The sequence below is a fragment of the Podarcis cretensis genome (genome assembly GCF_951804945.1).
Source record: "Podarcis cretensis genome assembly, chromosome: 9".
In the NCBI taxonomy this organism is placed as follows: domain Eukaryota; kingdom Metazoa; phylum Chordata; class Lepidosauria; order Squamata; family Lacertidae; genus Podarcis; species Podarcis cretensis.
In genome coordinates, this window is record NC_137178.1 from 71,644,170 (window position 1) to 71,663,670 (window position 19,501).

Here is a 19,501-nt window from a genome sequence, read left to right on the forward strand (position 1 = left end):
CAGAGCCGAGTTATCTGCAAGGCGATTGGAAGTTAGTTAAGTATTTTTATTTATTTACTTGATGGGGGGGGGGTCATAGTCATAGTCCATGACTATGTTTTAGCGGAGAAGTCGTTACCACATAACATTTAAGGTGTGATGAGTGTATCAACTAGGTTAGGATAAACTCTTCTGACTATTCTAAGTTAAAAGAGTTAAGGGGAATACTTGGGAAATGACTTTGTGATATGCCGAATGGGAAAAGAGGTAAGAACTCACTGGAAAGGTTTGGTTTTGTAACCAGCAAAGCCGTTCCATTCAGAGTGAGTTCTGCATGTGCAGTAGAAGTTTCCTTTCTTCTCCTTCCCCTGTGCACCCCCCCCCAAATCTATTCTGCGTTCGCCCTGCCCAGAACAAGGCCAGCCTAACCCCATTTAGAATCTGAGGCAAGATTTGCCACCAATGTCCCTCTTTCCTGATTCAGGCCCACGCCCTGGCAGGGCGAGAGACCAGTGACAACACAGCCACTCTACAGAGGTGCCCCCTTATTTGTCAATATTTTAGGTGGAAATGGGGCATTCCACAAGGAGCTGCCAGTGCTCTCCCCATCTTCAGTTTTTGGCTGCATCTTTGGCTAATCCAAAGCAAAGTCCGTATCAGGATCTCTCGCCCTTCAGTGGAGCCTGTCGCCTGAGGTGGATCACCTCATGCTGCCTCACTGATGCACTGTCCATGCTAGGGCAGCAAGCTAGAGACTACATGGAATGCCTTTCCAGCCCCTTTCTGCCCTTCAGGATTTGACGCCTGAGGCAGCTGCCTCATTCTACCTCACGGTAGGGCTGGCCCTGCCTCAACCTTATGGAGAAAATGGCAGAGGAGAGAAAATTCTGTTGTACAAGGAGAACTCACTGTGTGAACAGAAAAACTTCATTGGATAATAATAATAATAATAATAATAATAATAATAATAATAATTTATTATTTATACCCCGCCCATCTGGCTGGGTCCCCCCAGCCACTCTGGGCGGCTTCCAACAAAACACTAAAATACAATAACCTATTAAACATTAAAAGCTTTCCTAAACAGGGTTGCCTTTAGATGTCTTCTAAAAGTTTGGTAGGTATTTTTCTCTTTGACATCTGGTGGGAGGGTGTTCCACGGGGCGGGTGCCACTACCAAGAAGGCCCTCTGCCTGGTTGCCTGTAACTTGGCTTCTCGCAGCGAGGGAACCACCAGAAGGCCCTCGGCGCTGGACCTCAGTGTCCGGGCAGAACGGACACTGAGGTCCCTGTTTTGGATACAACACAGGGCCATATTTGGAAGACAAACCTATTAAAATCTGTGCAAGCGCTGTTCTCATAGGCATTCTACTCATCTAAGGCATGATATTTCTCTCAAAGGGTATGTCTATGATTTAACATAAAAGCTAAGATTTTCTCCACCCTGCAGAGCACACAGAAACATATTTAGCCTTTAGTATAAATCTGGTGCTCTTCAAATATCAGAATCTTAAGTATTGCAGGAGAAATGGAAACATGCATTTGTATCTAATACAAAATGTCACCAATGTGTTGTTGAAAGCAGCTGATCAATACTCACTATTCAGCTGAATAGCAGCATATGAATTGCTCTTGACTGAAAATTAAGGTGGTGGGAAGCAAACAAGTAACGGAAACATTCTTAGAAAGCAAATTGAAAACTGCCAAGAGATAAGAGAACAAGATAAATGGATTTTGTTGTCGTCGTCGTTCTTTCAAGGTACATAAAGATCTCTTTGGATTCTACATGATCAAGTGTGCAGCTGGATAAACGTCTTGTCTGTTCAAGTGGAAGCAAACATTGATGAGTCTAATAACCTACCCATAATAAGAAACTTTCAACATTACTGTGGTTATTAAAATGAAGTGATAATTGAATGCCCTCCTCAGGCCTTTCAACAGCACTTCTCCATCAGCGTAATTGATGGTTAGTCTTTTGCACCCCAATAAATGGCAAAAATGAACAATTATGCCATTAAAGCAGACTTGCAGTCAAAGCCTCAAATCGCATTACTTAAGCAGCAACCCTTTATATGGTAGCAAAATAGCATGCTTTACTGTTAAAAATATGTATTAAAGTGCCCTCCAGACAGGTATATCGGAAGTCTAAATCCACACTAAAGTTCCTGTTAAAATAAGCAAGGTGGGTTAATGGGAAAGTGTGTATATTTTTGGGTGACATTATATATGAAGTAGTGACCCCAAATATATGTAAAAGTTCACCTTACCCAGAAAAAATGCACAGCACCCGAGTCACCAAATTTTCCTACCTGCCCAAGACCATTGTTCCTTCCCAGACCACCATCCAAATGGGCATTCTATACTTGGGCTCTGCAAACACAGAATGGGCTGTGATAGGGGAAGGATAAACAATATGGTCCAAGATTGCTCCCTCAACACACAAAAGGCCTTTCATATTAACTTTCTAGTAGTGGTAGTAGTAGCAGGAATAATCATACTGTAGCTCAAGAGTCTTAGTTAACCCATCACATTAATGTGGATGGCCAGCTTTCTATTTAACGGCAGTAATTATTAAAAACAAAACCCTGGTTAATTGCTTGAGTATGGTAATCCACGAATCAATTTGTCATTTGCCTAAGCAACTACTGAAAACTACTAAAAGATATCAGAGATCTCACCAGTGGGGTTGCTGCCAAATTGCGTAATGATAATAATAAAATAATAAGCCACCCATCTAACTAGGTTGCCCCAGCCACTCTGCTTACGTTTTGTGGTTCAGTTATGGCAGAAATGTTATAGAAAGCAGGATGGTACTGCAGTGGCCTTACATTTTAATGAGACTCATCACCAACCTGTCAGGCGCTCACCAAAAATACATGGGACTGCTGAAGACTACACCCTCCATGGTAAGAATGGGCTCATCGGAGGAGCATGGGATGATGGACAAGACTCAACTCATGCCATGCAGACTACAGCATGCATTGGAGACCTACATGCTTCCGTTCATGTCCACAGCCTTGAATGTACATCATGGAAACTGTAGCTCCTGCTGCCCAGGGCAACAGACGTATACAGAAGTATTTTTGGTCTGCATGCACACATGCAAGGTATGCTGGTTCTCTGGATTTCCATTAGTGGCCCCAGCCTGTTAAGTCCTCCAAATTGCGATCAAATGACAAGTATCTAAAAGCATCAATTATATAGACAACTCACTTCGGTGGATGCAACTTAATTTATTCAGGATTTTTGAAAAGTACCCTGCGATATAACCTACAAACATATGTGCATCCACCAGCTTTTAACCTTGTGCCAAGAGATCTTAACGTATCTGAAAGGCCCATGAAAAGGATAAACAACTTTATGTGAACTAGATCATTCTGAGGTCTGAATGTCAAAAACCTAGTTTCAAGTTGTAGCATTTTAAACTGCTTTTGATGAATTTTGATGTTGAAAACAAGCATCTCTGGAGAGCCGGAAAGGTTGACATGCAAGAGGGTAAAATCCATTTACCAATATAAAATGAGAAGCTGTTTATATCACTCAGTTGAAAATGTGAATTGACGAAAGCGTTTATGAAATAGGCAGGTACACAGGGAACTCTTTACTGCATAAAGCCTAGTAATTGCAGGATGGTTAAAGTGTGTATTTTTGCTGCTTCGAGCAATGAGGTTAGGGAAGAGGAACACAAGAACAGAAACAGAATTCAAATGTAAAGCAAAGGCATACATGCTTTACATAAAAGCATTAACACAAAAACAGACAACAGAGAACCATAAGAGGTAGTCTAGGGTACAAATGAATTGGTTTAATTAGATTAATCATCTAAAACTTTAATTGCTGGATCTTAAGAGTGAACACTTATTGAAACTATTTCAATTCCACTGCTGTAATAAGAGAATGAATTTTACAAGTATCATAGGTAGCCTTCTATCCAAGAGTGGTACCTTCCATGTATTAAAGGTTATGTTTTTATACCTCCTTCTTCAGTATCTCAAGCACACTGGCATTGAGGTTGGGATAATATTTAGTGCGATCCCAATATGGAAGGAGGATCCCAGGCAATGTAGGGTTGCAGTCTCAACTGGTTAAAAGGCAGATCAATATTCAACTTTTTAAAACCTGGTTGACAGCTTTAAATATTTATTGCTAGCATTAATCAGATGTTTCGCCATTTGCATCTCTAGCGGGACACTTGTTGCATATGCATTATTGTGAAGTCAAAATTTTTACTTTGAACTGAGAACATATAAACACATCATAGAAAGTGCTCTCCCAAGGAAAAAAGACCTGAAAGCTATGGACTGAATTGCACACAGTTGCACTGTATGCAATCAAAATTGGAACCTATTTATAGCATGGACAATTATAATTCGTAGCTTTCCAAACCATGGATGCTAAAAGTCACATTCCCACTAGAAACAAACAAAAATTAGATGCATGAGTGAAAAACAGCTGAGGACGCAAGCTATTAAATATATGACTGAGATGTTCAAAGGAGGAAATGTTGGTTTACAAACTTTTCCCAACCCTTCAAGTCTACTTAAATTTAGCCCAATCTAATCTAAAGAACAGTTTCAAAAAAACCAGGCTTCCAAGCTTGAACGTTTATACTAGAGACTCTTTAATAGTAGACAGGTTTGCCCCTTATTAGTGATTTCTCTCCCTGGAGGGCCAAATTTGCTCAACGGCGCCATCAGATGGTCTCATTACTCTTTGTGAACCAATGACTCGGTCAAGGCTCTGCAACATTCTCCATACAGAAATGTTGAAAACCGATGGGAAAGTTGGAACAAAGTCAAGATATAGCCTATGGGCTAGCCTGGTAATATGAAAAGTTTATCATACTGTGTAGCTCTTCTAGATTTTAACACTGAAAAGGTTTAAAAATAACAACAAAAGCACCCAATTTCATACACCCACATTTCAAAAATTCAGTTGCCTATGCTTGCTCTACCTAAGCAAAACCGAAATATTTTATATATTATTTCATATATAATACAATTAATATGTTAAAACACTCCTATTCCTGGGGGCAATCATTTACTCATAATTAATTGTGTATACAGAAGGAATGAAGGTGAGACCTTCTTTGCTTATTCTTCAGGTTCAGTCCATTGCAAAAGGAAGTGGAGAATCAAAGCCATCTGGACCATGCACCAAGGATCAGCCCCCTTTCAATCTGAATTTCTGAAGCAAAACTGGAATGTGTTTTGGTCATTAAAGATGCTCCCCCAAATAGCTTTTGCAGATACGCTCCTTAAGAATGCCCTGAAACATTGCCTAAGAGTGACTAGTGAAGATGCCCGGGTGCTAGGATAGTGCCTGGCATCTCTACCATCTGGAGGTACATCCCAGGGAAATCCTTAAATCTCGACCATTTTCACACACTAGCAACACATCCTGTGGAATTCTATCCGTTATGTTTTATCTGCCGAATCAGAATGAATTTTAGGATCCAAAAAGTTGTACTGAAAAATACTACTTTAGAGCCGTCTGGCCCCAAAAAGGTAGCTAGGCATTCCGTTTTTGTAATCCTGGTTTAAGGAACCATTTGGCGCCTAGCTTATATATCTGAGTTTCTAACACTGGTTGCAAGTTTATAGCCCTTTTTTAAATAGTCAGGCAGTTGGCATGGGATAACATGTGATACACATTAGCAGGCATCCCTAACCTGCAGCCCTCCAGATGTTTAGGTCTACAACTCCCATGATCCCTAGCTAACAGGACCAGTGGTCGGGGATGATGGGAACTGTAGTGCAAAACATCCGGAGGGCCAAAGGTTGGGGATGCCTGCAGAATAGCAATATGCATGGGCTAACTAGCATTGCTCTATACATAAGAACAAATCTTACTTATCAGACGTATCTGAAAACTATGTTCAACAGATTGAAAAATTTCAACCTCAATGTGTCATCAACATTTCTTCACCAAGGGCACAGAAACAGTAAGTTACTTTGCCAAAACGTTAGTATAAATAGACTTTATTGAAGTCAGTACCTCTGTACTGAAGCTGAAGATTGTGTCTACATAAGCATGTTGTAACACTTCACAACTTCTAAAAGGAATGTCAACAATTACAACGATCATGCATGCCATGGTCGATAATCACATTTTAGAAGCATTTTCAACCATTTCTAAAGAAATGCTTATAACATTGTTATATATTTATATTTATATAGAGAACTACTTTCAATAAACTGCAAAACATTGATCAGCTTTTCCAGTATGAGCTACAGTGTGAACACAAAAGGGAGGCATACGCGTTTAATTTATGAAATCAGAATGGAATATTTACTGTAAAAGAAAAATTAAAAAGCTTTCAAATAAAGGCCATTATTGAACCAAAGCAAAGAGCACAACTTGGAACTTAAGAGTTCATTTATTGTTTAAAGCTGTCCTCTTGAGCAACTTCAATTCAAATAATAAATTCAGTACTGCGAGTATTCCTTGGACTGAAGTTTGGCAATGATGCGGTCCAACTGTCTCTTTGCTTCACACTGTGGGAAATTGCTCATGTCATAATATTGAGGGGCAATTTTCACCAACCTGCCAAAGAAAGAAAGGTTTGTCACTTGTGCACAGATCTGAATATCATGCAGGCGGTAGCAGTGGCCCAATTAGTATCTACTTATGATAATTAGATTATCAATCTCCTTAATAATGCCTGGAAATATGGAAATCCAGTTTCTGTATAAAAAACCATGCTACTGAAAAGAGCTTTTCAAAATAAAAGGCATCTCCAAGTAGTATATATACTTACTACTCTGAAACTTAACAAAATTCAAACAATCTAAACAAAAAGCTTGTAACACGCAGTGATTGTCAGGAGGGTTTTTAAAAATCTTGTGTGTATGTAATATGAAGAAAGCCGTTTTTACCATTCATTAAAATGAAAAGTCAACTTTTATTGACTTGGAATAATACGCAAGTTGGAGACAAGATTTGGATACTTCAACCAAAAGTCAATTATGTAGTTGTAAACAGTGTAGACATGAGTTATCAACAGCTAGATTAAATAATAGATAAGAGTACAGCATCACAGAAGGAATCTCTGGTTGTAAGCCAAGTTCCAGGCAATAATACAAATGCATGATGAAAATATATAGGAACAATGACTCTGCATTCAGACGTTTTAGAACCGACAGGAACAAACATTATGGCTTTACTGAAAAGCAAAGGGGCTTGTCGCAGGGCCTTTAATGGAACAAACACTTCTTTCTATTCCTTCTTTTTTTCACATTTGGGGCTAAAATTACGAGCATCAACCTTAAAAGTGATTTATCAAAAAGCCTCAGCATTGTCAAATTCTATGAGCTGGTTTAGATGCAATATTGCCAGCCCTTGAAAACACAGCTGGAGAATTGAGAATGGGCCTCAAGCATGCATGCTCCCTTCTGTCAAGCATTCAAATTTCCACACTGACTTCCTAGTTTTATAATCTGCCATTACAAATGAACTGGGCATATGGATAACTGGGAAGCATGTACAAACCACAGTTTCCACAGTTCTGGTTTGCAGGCAAACGACCATTTGTACAATTTAGATGTAAGCAGGATGGGTAACAGTAAGCCCAAGCTGATGATGATAACCTCTCAGTGAATCTAAGAGCAGAGGTCATTTCTGCTATTTCTCGCCTAAGGAAAAAGACCATAGCTGATGGTGGAGCGCATGCTTTGCATGCAAAAGTTTCCAGGATAAGTCCCTGGAATCTCCAAACAGAACTGGAAAACATTCCTGCAAGAAACCCAGGAAAGTTGTTGCCAGTGAATACAGTGGTACCTCTTGTTACGTACTTAATTCGTTCTGGAGGTCTGTTCTTGACCTGAAACTGTTCTTAACCTGAAGCACCACTTAAGCTAAGGGGGCCTCCCACTGCTGCCGTGCCACCGGAGCACGATTTCTGTTCTCATCCTGAAGCAAAGTTCTTAACCCGAGGTACTATTTCTGGGTTAGCGGAGTCTGTAACCTGAATCGTATGTAACCTGAGATACCACTGTATAGGCAATACTGACAAAGATGGAGCAGTGGTCTGACCCAATCTAAGGCAACATCCGAAAGAAACGAGGATAATAAATGGGGGGGGATGAAGGTGGCATTATTTAAAGAAGCAGATGCAGAAGTCAAAAGTGACTCCTATTTCTATGCTTTCATTCCCTTCTGGATCTTTCTGCAACATGATCTCTTCCACAGGGACCAGACTATCTATCAAAGCAGAACACACGTCTTGTTACCATTGCTTTTTTTTTCAATTGAGATTTGGCCGCTATTCAATTGTCAGTCAAAATTCCATATGTATTCAAGTATTACTTATCAAGCCTAATCAAAATTGCATGCGCAAAAGGTAGCATACATGTGGCTACTGACAGAACATTAAACAAACAGAAAAGAGCAACATGGAAACATTTGTAAATGTAAAAACAAGGGGGGCACTTGCAGGTGTAATGCGAGCTTGTCCCTTAACTAGAATTAAAGGAGTGGACTGCACGATTGCACACTTGCTCTCTTCTGTTAAGACCACCATCACTTTCAGTATGATTTCTTTAGCGTCTCAACACCCTTAACCACTGTGAGAAAAGCTGGCAGTGTTTTAAATCAAGCTCTGAAATTCAGAAACTCTCCCCAGCTCCTAATATCTGTAGTAACAATACAAGTTTCTTTTTTAAAACCTGCTTGCTTGCTCACTTCTGCTGCTGCAAAAGATAAAAGGAACCTAACTTCTGTTTACAGCAGAAAGGCCGAGCTTTCCAACTTCCAGGTAGGCAAATGTATAAAACCAGCCATTTGAACAAGGAAAAAGACAACATGGTTTTTTATAAGCATAACTGAAACTGAAGATCCAGAAAGGAGATGTTTCAAGCGAGGTTTTTAATTAGTGTTGTTAGTGGCCTAGGGCTCCAAAATCCTTTTCGTTTTTCCTTACAGCTCTCAGGAAACTTTCATAAAAACATACATGAAAATGTACTTTTAAAATTAGTAATGTGTTGAGAGAAAAAAGACAGAGTTTTGAAGAAGGTGGCTTACCATTCTGGCTTGATGTCTGTACAAGTGCGGATGTAGTTCTTCGTGGTAAGAACAAATTCGTTGTAAAGTACCCACTCAGGCTTGTGATCAAGAACTGTCGAAGGATGCAGCTGCACTACCTGGTTGTCCTTCACTGTTAGATAGTGTCCTGTCCGTTCCAAATGTGCCACCTATATGGACAACATTCACACTCACGTCAGAAATGTGATGCCTGCTATGCTTCGCCAATGATACTAAACCTCTTTGAAAATCTGGAAAATCAAGGTGCTGCACTTGGCTGTTATTGCGCCGGCAACTCTCTATCAAAGCTTAGCCACCCCAAACCGCAACTGCGGAACAACCTTCAAACCATAGCTGTCAACGTTTCCCTTTTTTTAAGGGAAATTCCCTTATTCCAAATAGGATTCCTCGCAAGAAAAGGGAAAAGTTGATAGCTATGCTTCAAACCCATACATGGCAATAGGGCATTTTCCAGCCTCGGAACACAGGCTTGAATTCTGGACAAATTACCATATTTTTTGCTCTATAAGACTCACTTTTTCCCTCCTAAAAAGTAAGGGGAAATGTGTGTGCGTCTTATGGAGCGAATGCAAGCCGCACAGCTATCCCAGAAGCCAGAACAGCAAGAGGGATTGCTGCTTTCACTGCGCAGCGATCCCTCTTGCTGTTCTGGCTTCTGAGATTCAGAATATTTATTTTTTTTCCTCCTCCAAAAACTAGGTGTGTCTTGTGGTCTGGTGCGTCTTATAGAGCGAAAAATACGGTAAAAATCTCCTAGAATAATTGGAAATGTGAAATTATAATATGAAGATAATCTGAAATGTAATGATGTTTAGAGTCTAAAGCAGCACGTATTTATAACAACAATTAAAAGATGGGGATGAAAATATGAGCAAAAAAATGAAGCATTAGAAAACAGAGATGCAACCCTTGTAATCAGCCAACAGAGTTAAATAATTCTGTGCAAGGCAGATCTGCCACAGTTGCCCCAATCCAGAATCTCAGGTATATTCTTAAGGGTTGGATCTATAAACGCATCCCATTCATACAATGGCTTTTGCTTGTACAACAGAATTCCCCTCCTTACATGTCCCCACCCAATTCTGTTCTGGGGGATTAAGGGTGACCCCCCTGGAACATAAGAAGTCCTTGTGCAAATGGGATAATCCCTTGCTTTTAAACCCCCTGTAACTGGGTTAGATAATCTGCATTCTATTAAAATGGTAGCTCATATTATGGCTTAAACTCATTATAAACCACTTGTAGGTTTCCCATGGGTTGGTCACTATGAGAACAGGAATGTGGACTTCTGGGCCTTTGGTCTGATCCAGAAGGGCTGTTCTTGCATTCTTGAGTGACCACTTTTAATATACAACTGGCTTTCATTCACTATGGCCCAACCTGCACTTAATAAAGTAGGGATCCGGCTGTTCCACAACAGTTCAGTTGTAGAGTATAGGTCAAAACTTAAGCAAACATTAAACCAAAGCATCCAGCTATAAAAATTTACCCATATATAACATAATTTTAGAACTCACATTTCTAAAATTATGAAATTTAAAAGCCTGTCTGTTTTCTATAATCTCTTAAATCTTTCATTAAACAAAATATGTGTATTTATTTTAGAAATCAGTATCTACTCTGCAAGGAGGCAACTACCAGAGGCAAAAACTAACCAGCATAGTGCCACCAATGTAAAGAATTGCATGAGAAAAGAGACAGGCCCCAATCTTAAGGAGCCTCACAGTCTCTATTTTAATGGATGGAGAGACAGAGAGAGGGGTACTTTTCAAAATGTGCCGTTTCAGAATTTCCCTATGCTATTTGCCTGTCTATCAGAGTTGCCCAATAATCAGGTTGTATAAATCATAGCTAAATACTAAACACATTTTTAATCATTTCGAAGGGCTGGAGAATTGCAGATTTCCGTGTATTTTATATGCAACATACCTGCATGAAGTAACCAGTAACCAAAGCCTTCCTAATATTGATGTAATAGTCCCTGCTTGTGAAGTCTGTGCTTCTACGCGGCAAATTAAATCTGTCCATGATTCGTGACAGCTGTTGGCGTACATTGTCTGCAGACATCAGGGACCTGTAGTTAATGAAGTTGTCATAACACCACTGAACCGATTCATGATCTGCAATGTTAAAAAAAGTCATGAATCATCTAAAAATGAACATTTTACCAAATTAAAACAAGTACACAAAGAGAAACCAGCTGAATGGTCAACCCACTGAACCGATTAAAAATCCGAATGACACTGTTTTATTTAAACAGCAACTGCTACACCTTTTCAGCTGCTCTTAATTTGCGTCCGCAGTAGGTAAATAAGATTACAAAGACAAGTGGACAAGAACTGCAGTGGCTAGAATTGGGGGGGGGGGGGAGAGAGACCAGGGACCACAAAGAAAATAAATACTAAATTGCTAAGTTTTTCAAAAATTAGCTCAAGGAGATACTAAGAAATCTGATGGAAGAAAAGGTAAACAGTAGAAAGGCATTATAGGGTAGTACAACCAATGGGTTATTTTTTTAAAAGTTCTATACGTGTCTCATTTCTAGATTTTGTCATAGCATATATGAACAAGCTAGCTGTTTTCAAGCTAAGGAGTGGATGACAGCTGCTACTTTCTAGGAAAAAAATGTCTAAAGAACATTTATTCTGATCCATTAGCACACAGGTGCAGCAGCTGGAATTATGCAATCCTAGTCCTTTCTGAAGGAAGCTTAGAAAAATGTGCATTTACAAATGCACACAAACACCCAGTTAGTACTATTTCAACTTTCTAAAGAGGGCTACATGCACACAACCTTGGCTGTTGGATTGACCAGTGGAATTGCATGGGACAATATCCCTCTCCAGTTATTCTTTTAGAAACAAGCACACACCATTGCATTACAGTGAGAGCCGATGAGCCTGTTGGATCAGTCTGCAGGCTCCCGACACAATTTAGAACCCTAATCTTTCATGTGGAGAATTTCACTTTCCAAAATGTGGAAGGCAATGAATGAAGCTGGTGATGGGCATATGCCAGAGAAGGTAGGTCAACTCTCCCCCTCTCACTCTGATCACACAAGGTTTGAATGCACAAAGAGGAAGATCCCACATAAGTAAACACAAGCGCTAAGTACCATGAAGCCCAAGGAATACTGCAATTTTACCAGCCATTCACATTCTTTCAATGTGGAAATGTGCTGGTATTATCAAATAGAACAGATTTGCCCTGCTGAAGAAATCTGAAGACCATCTATCTACACAGGGATATTCAAACTATAGATAAAGAATGTGCATAACAGCTGTGATACAAATGAATAAATAGACAGACAGACTGTAACTATAAAACTTCAAACCATAAGGAACACATTTTCTACCACAGAATTCTCACAGTAAAATCCAACTGGTACCTGCCCTTACACTTCTGATCTTCCATTTTAACATTAAAAGCTCTTCGCTTTTGCTTATTTCAACTACTTGGGAGAAGAGTGAATCTATTTTGAGCTATTTTCCCATCTGCCAAGCCACTATTTTCAAATTTTAATTTACAGATTATGCAAGGAAGTGCAACCTCTGTGTCAGGTAAATTCTGTGTCAGGAAGCTGAGTAATTTACTATTTCATAGAGATAGGGATCAGTTTTGACATGAAAGCCATTGATAGAAAATAAGAATTGAAAGCTAGGGTGTCATTCACAGTAATTCTTTGGAAGAGAGAATTGGTTTATCTTCTCTTGTCACTGTGATCTTGGTCTTACTTCTTACATAGACTTGACTAAAGAGTGATGTTATTGGAAGATTGAATGCATTAGTACAGACAACACTCAAGAAGCAAACAATATCCCTGTGACAAAGTTATCACAAATACTCTGTCTTCTGAATGAGCACCTATCTACCCATTACTCAGTGTCATTCAGAATAATTGTAGCATTCCAAAGCTCAGGCACTTCAGCTAGCTGCGACTGGCCTCATATTCAGGAGTACAATACGTTTTGAGTCTGCATTTTAATCTAGAATTCCAGTTCACTTTTCCCCCTCCCCACCTAGAAATTCTCAGAATGTCCCTAACAAAAATTCCAACTTTGAGCCATTAATGTCCTCCTCACCAATTTAACATCCAGGATCTCTAAATAACGGAGATTGATTGGTCTCTTATTAACAGAACACGCAGACTTAATTTCATTTCAGTCATGAGCAGAAAAATACATTAAATATTTCCTTTTAAATCTAGCCAGGGGTCCTCAAATTCTGGCAGTCCCAGGCAGCCAAATATTATTTTCTACTATCTAGATGTGATGTCCTCTCACACTGTATTACAGAAATTTTATATGGATTTTCAAAACAAATATAAATTTATCCAGAGTGAAGTTAGGGTTAAACACGGGATTTATCTGTGTTAGGCAGCATGTGAATTTATTTTTTTATTTTTTTTACTTTTGATTTGGATGATCTGCACTAGGAGATAAGAGAAGCAAGACCATAATGGTTTTCCTGATCCTCTCAGCAGTATTCATTACAACTATGATATCCTTCTGGGTAGACTTGAAGGAATGGGAATTGGGGGCACAGTATTAGACGGGTTGCTAATTCATGAGATCTAGGGTCACAATTATAGTGCCAGGGGACTGCTACACTTCATAAGCATTATCTTAGTAATCTTTACAGCAATAAAACCAGAAATAGGCAAACTTGGCCCTCCAGATGTTTTGGGACTACAACTCCCATCATCCCTAGCTAACAGGACCAGTGGTCAGGGATGATGGGAGTTGTAGTCCCAAAACATCTGGAGGGCCAAGTTTGCCTTTGCCTGGTGTTATTGCTGTAAAGATTACTAAGATACTGCTTGTGAAGTGTAGCAGTCCCCTGAATAACACAGTCCAGTAAATATAGTGAAATATACATGAAAACTTTAGAATGTGTGAAATAGATTATTTTTGAAGCAGGTGAAGCCACACACACAAAATACACTAAAAGTTGTAATGTCCAGCCCAGTGCATAATAATATTGGCCTTATTATAGAGAATAACCACCACTCCAGGCATCACAGTTCATCTTCAAAAGCCACATATGTTTAACAGAGGCCTCAGGGCCAGTGAAGGAGAGGTGCCCGACTCAAACTCCTAGGAGCCAACTCCTAGGGGCCAAGGTCCTAGACTTTTACTTAGCAATTATTTAGGACACTGGTCACCACACAAACTATATTTTACCATTACTTTAAGGTTTTGCCTTATTTTTTAAGTTTTGTTATTCCTTTGGTGCAGAGGGAAAGCGTATGCTGAAACCGTGAGACAGAGGGAAGTTTTTAATGTGTGATGTCTTACAGTATTTTAATTTGTTGGAAGCTGCCAAAGTAGCTGGGGTGACACAGTAAAATGGGTGGCATATAAATAACAACAACAACAATCTACTACGACTACATGGGACGTGGGTGGTGCTGTGGGTTAAACCAGAGAGCCTAGGGGTTGCCGGTCAGAAGGTCGGTGGTTCGAATCCCCGCGACGGGGTGAGCTCCCGTGGCTCGGTCGCTGCTCCTACCAACCTAGCAGTTCGAAAGCACAGCAAAGTAGATAAATAGGTACCACCCCAGCGGGAAGGTAAATGGCATTTCTGTATGCTGCTCTGGTTCGCCAGAAGCAGCTTAGCCATGCTGGCCACATGACCTGGAAGCTGTCTGCGGACAAACGCCGGCTCCCTCGGCTTATAGAGCGAGATGAGCGCCGCAACCCCAGAGTCGTCTGCGACTGGACTTAACAGCCAGGGGTCCCTTTATCTTTACTACTACTACTACTACTACTACTACTACTACTATCATCACTAGGCACTTCCTGATTTGTACACAGTCTATTATCCACTATGCCACACTGGCTAAAAGTATTTCATCCTACAGATAATCTCTTTTATAAGCAGTAGCGTGTAACAATGCAGTAGAGGAAGATCTACAGCAGGAGTGAATACAGACCTATCAGATTGTCAACACTATATATCAGCCGGGACCACATAACACCGGTCCTGAGAGATCTGCATTGGCTCCCAGTACGTTTCCAAGCACAATTCAAAGTGTTGGTGCTGACCTTTAAAGCCCTAAACGGCCTTGGTCCAGTATATCTGAAGGAGCGTCTCCACCCCCATCGTTCAGCCCGGACACTGAGGTCCAGCGCCGAGGGCCTTCTGGCGGTTCCCTCATTGCAAGAAATGAGGTTACCGGGAACCAGACAGAGGGCCTTCTCGGTAGTGGCGCCCACCCTGTGGAACACCCTCCCTTCAGATGTGAAGGAAATAAGCAGCTATCCTATCTTTAAAAGACATCTGAAGGCAGCCCTGTTTAGGGAAGTTTTTAATATTTAATGCTGTATTGTTTTTAACACTTGATTGGGAGCCGCCCAGAGTGGCTGGGGAAACTCAGCCAGATGGGCGGGGTATAAATAATAAATTATTTTTTTTAATTATTATTATTATTATTATTATTATTATTGAAAATAATTCAAGCAGCCCCGCCAGTTTCTACTTACTTTGTTTGAAAGCATGGTAGACATTCAGCAACGTCAAATGATCTCCATCTATGTGGGCGAACCTCATCTTGGCCTCATCCGCCGCTTTCTTGGCTTCCGTGGGGCGCACAAAACACTGTGGGACTAAACAAGGTTGGTATGGGCCCAACACAAACGCCCATATCGATGAGTCACGCATTCACAGATAGAGGAACAAGGCCTAGCTAGGTCAGTTCACAGAGCATAGGGCAGGGCAGGCTGGCCTCCAACTGCATCTTGGACTGTCTACTACCTTGATTTGGTACATCAACACCTAACCACATCTGCAAGACAAGAGGGTTTCAAAGCTACAGAATGCCTGATTATTTTGACTAGAAGTAGGCATCAAAAAATAAATAAATCCTGAAGGCCATCAAAGCTCCGGTTACGTAATGGAAAGATCACGTGACCCCGGTACAAAACCAAGTGCTGATAGCTCTGCCTTGCGGTGGAGACAGTGAATTAGATCCAGTGTCCCTCCCTCAAATGGAAGAGATGCTTCTACTTGCGGAAGGGACTGATACCAGATGGAGGAAGGGGGATAGGGTTTTCACCGAGTCTCCCTTCTCTCTGCAACCTCCTTCAGTTCCCACATATTCCAGGGACCCCCACCCTTTTTCTGGGGTCACAGAGGACTGCAGGGAGAAGGAAAAATGAGAAACCTGCTTCCCACCCTTCTAGCAGGAATGTCCCCTGGGAACTCTGGATCCAACCCAATGAATGTTTAAATAAATAGCCTATGGCCAATGACCAAGATACACAGCAACCCTTGTAAAACATTATGCCGACACCTAATCGACTCATAAGAGAATATTAAGATGTATTATGCCTCTGTCACCAACAGCAGGCATTGCTATCAGCACTGGCAGACAGAAACATATGTGAATAAGCATATTTAGATATAAACGTGTATACGCGTGTATAGCAGTCCAGGGCTCTGAAGTTTGCGGCAGTGGTGGAAGGTAGACTGCTCAGCAGCTTTTTCAGACCTTAACAAGCAAATCTGAATTTAGTGCATTGTGACTCTACTAGTGCTCTTTACACATTGAACTCTTTTAAACAATGCATTTTTTTCTGATTTAATTTAAAATGTCAAAATGAAGGGTAATTAATAACCACAAGTAGTGATTTTACTCTTTATAGTAGGTAAACACTCCATAAAGCAGCTCATTTGATGCTAGCACAAGCTTCTCTGACATAGAAATTATGTATATGTCTTTAATACATGTTTCTAAGTCTTTTCCCTAGAAATTTTGTGCAAATTTTCCACTTAAAAACTAAACACATGTGTTTAACTAAAACCAAACATAATGGATGATGAAAGAACAAGAATAAATGTCTACCTGCCATTTAAACTTCATGTTATTTTTGCTTCGGTCACAACCAAAGCTTGTAAAGGTTCCTATCACTATTTTTTTAAATAAGTAATACACACAGCTTTTAAATTGGTCTATCAGCCTCCTAACTGCGCAGACACACTGGGAAAAGATTGATAACAATACGGAAATTGAATATTCTGCACAACTGCAATATGCCAACCGAAGTACTGCAAGAGCCACACTGTTTACAGTGCATAATTAAAAAAAAACTATGAACCAAAGTCTATTCTACAAAATAGAGTACTCCAAAGACAGAAAATTATTTGAATTATTTGGCTCTAAGGCTAATAAAAAGCATTATGGCAGAAAGCCATTAATTCACTGATGTAATAACTAGTATTTACAAATAAAAATTAGTTGTATTCTTACTGTAAGTTGTAGAATGAAAAGCTGTACTTTTTATCATCTGCTTAAAGGCATCTTATTATGGCTTTAGTTTAAAGAATCAAAATTACTTCAGTTTGGGTAGCTTTGGTAAGCTTTACTATTTCCTATTTCATTTTATCTAACACTTGTGTCCATTTAATTGTTTGCACACATCTATACCCACACACCTGGAACTCAGGGTGACTTACTTCTGAGTAGACTGGTACAGTCCTGTACTCTAAACCAGTGTTTCCCAACCTTGGGCCTCCAGCTGTTTTTGAACTACAATTCCCACCATCCCTGACCACTGGTCTTGCTAGCTAGGGATGATGGGAGTTGTAGTCCAAAAACAGCTGGAGGCCCAAGGTTGGGAAACACTGCTCTAAACCCAGGGTGTCATGTCTCCCTTCACATTTTGCTCACTGTAATTATGTTTATTGATTCTGTTGGCGACACTTTAGAAAGCAACATGATTTTAGAAATCACTGCACCTTAACTGCATCCAAGAAAATAGCTATCCCTTAGAATAAGATTTTTTTTTGAAGATTGTGTGCTAGTAATAAAATACTGTAACAAATAATGAGTGCACCCATTCTTAATTTTAAAAGCATGAAGGTATGAATATTTTGTTAAATATTTGTAGAGGGCAAGGTTAAAGTAAAATGTCTTCCTTCAAAATATTGACATATGCAGTTAAAGAAATTAATACTATGCAGTTGGAAGCAAGAGCTTGCATCAAGTCTTTGCTTGGTTTGATGGAAATTCATGGCATAAAAAGGCAGGCATCGACCTACCACCACCTCCGCAGATAAAAAAACAATTTACATGAAACAATTAGATTCTGCCCTGCCCAGCTGCTCTGAGTCTGAACTGTCAAAATTCTGCAATAAACATTGAAGCTTGCTTTTTGAAAAATATTGTTAATACGCTGCAATAATAAAGTGATGGGTTGTCTTACTCAAAACCTTTATCTTACTTGCCATCTTGTTGTCATCTTGTTGAATGTACAATACGATGAGAAGTTACTATGGGAAAGGTTTCAGCACATACAAAATATGTATTTCTTGCCTTACCTGCACAGATTCTGAGCAGGTTATTTTTAAAGGTTTAGGCTGGTACCCAAAGAAAATACTAGTTCCACATGTCAAACAGGGCTCCGGGCTTGAGCTTCTCAAACAGCAAACCACTTTTGAAACTGAAGTCAACTTTCAAAAGCAGCATGCGATATGGCTGGGGATGCTTCTCAAAGTTTTAAAAATCCCACTAAGCAGGCCCAAGTCCTCAGATCCATCCAGGCAGCTCTTTGGATTCCAGCCCTAATGAAAACTTGTCCACGGTAACAAAAGACTGCTGTTCAGACAAGTCCACACTACAATTTCTGCATCGGCCACCCTTTAAAAAACTGTGACGCGTTAATGCTAAGAAAATGTTTTCTCCACCTGGCATTCCCTTTTATCAATGAAAACCTGAGACGTTTATGCTAGGATTCTTCTACAGAAAAATTGGTACATACTAGCTATGTAAGTGGCGACCACAAGTTAAAGGGCTGAAAATAAAGTGGATTATTATGACTATCAATCACTTGGTAACAAAAAAAATGGGCATAAGTTAAAAATTTAAGAGACAGAAATGAACTCCTATGATCTGGAATCCTTAGTAGGTATATTTTTTTGCTGCCGTGAGAGAAGTTAGACCATTTCACACACAATGACTTCTTTAGCTTCAGTGTTGATTTCATTTATAAACTTTACTCCATTATGTATCACGCTATACAATAACTTGGAAAGGCACAGTTCAAACTTTTTAGAAGTTATAAGTCCTGTTGCAGGAACAATAATACAAGCTTCCCCTAACTGGAGATCTGTGTTTTGATTGGCATCTCTGTCCCTGCTATTACCTGACAGCATGGCAGTAATAGATAGAATCTCATTAGAACAGTTGTAGTCGCAACTTGCTATAACCATTTTAGCCAGCTGTGGATCGAGAGGAAATTCTGCCATCATGGATCCCAGTTCAGTCAAGTCTCCATCGTCATTTAAAGCAGCTAGGTAATTCAAAAGCTCAAGTGCTCTCATCAAGGTCTCTGGAGCTGCAAAAAAACCAACATACTCTTATAAATTAATCTGCCTTTAGGAAGCAAAAATGTAAGTACACTTTTATAAGCAATCTCATTTTCCATTCTGTAGCTGACAAAATCCAGAATACAATCTACCAGAAAATTAAGTTACCGAG

General features: G+C 39.9%; 1 protein-coding gene across 1 annotated transcript in view; it reads right to left on the reverse strand.

The window, feature by feature from the left end:
* Positions 1–5,944: 5,944 nt before the first annotated feature.
* Positions 5,945–19,501, reverse strand: part of DHX15 (DEAH-box helicase 15) — a 51,000-nt gene continuing 37,443 nt past the window's right edge. Inside the window, exons 10-14 of the mRNA XM_079989694.1 lie at positions 19,167–19,358; positions 15,507–15,629; positions 10,951–11,141; positions 9,001–9,170; positions 5,945–6,525 (exon numbers count right to left, since the gene is read on the reverse strand). Of these exons, the coding sequence (XP_079845820.1) occupies positions 6,408–6,525; positions 9,001–9,170; positions 10,951–11,141; positions 15,507–15,629; positions 19,167–19,358 (794 nt within the window). The 3' untranslated portion in view covers positions 5,945–6,407. The remainder of the gene's footprint in view (positions 6,526–9,000; positions 9,171–10,950; positions 11,142–15,506; positions 15,630–19,166; positions 19,359–19,501) is intronic.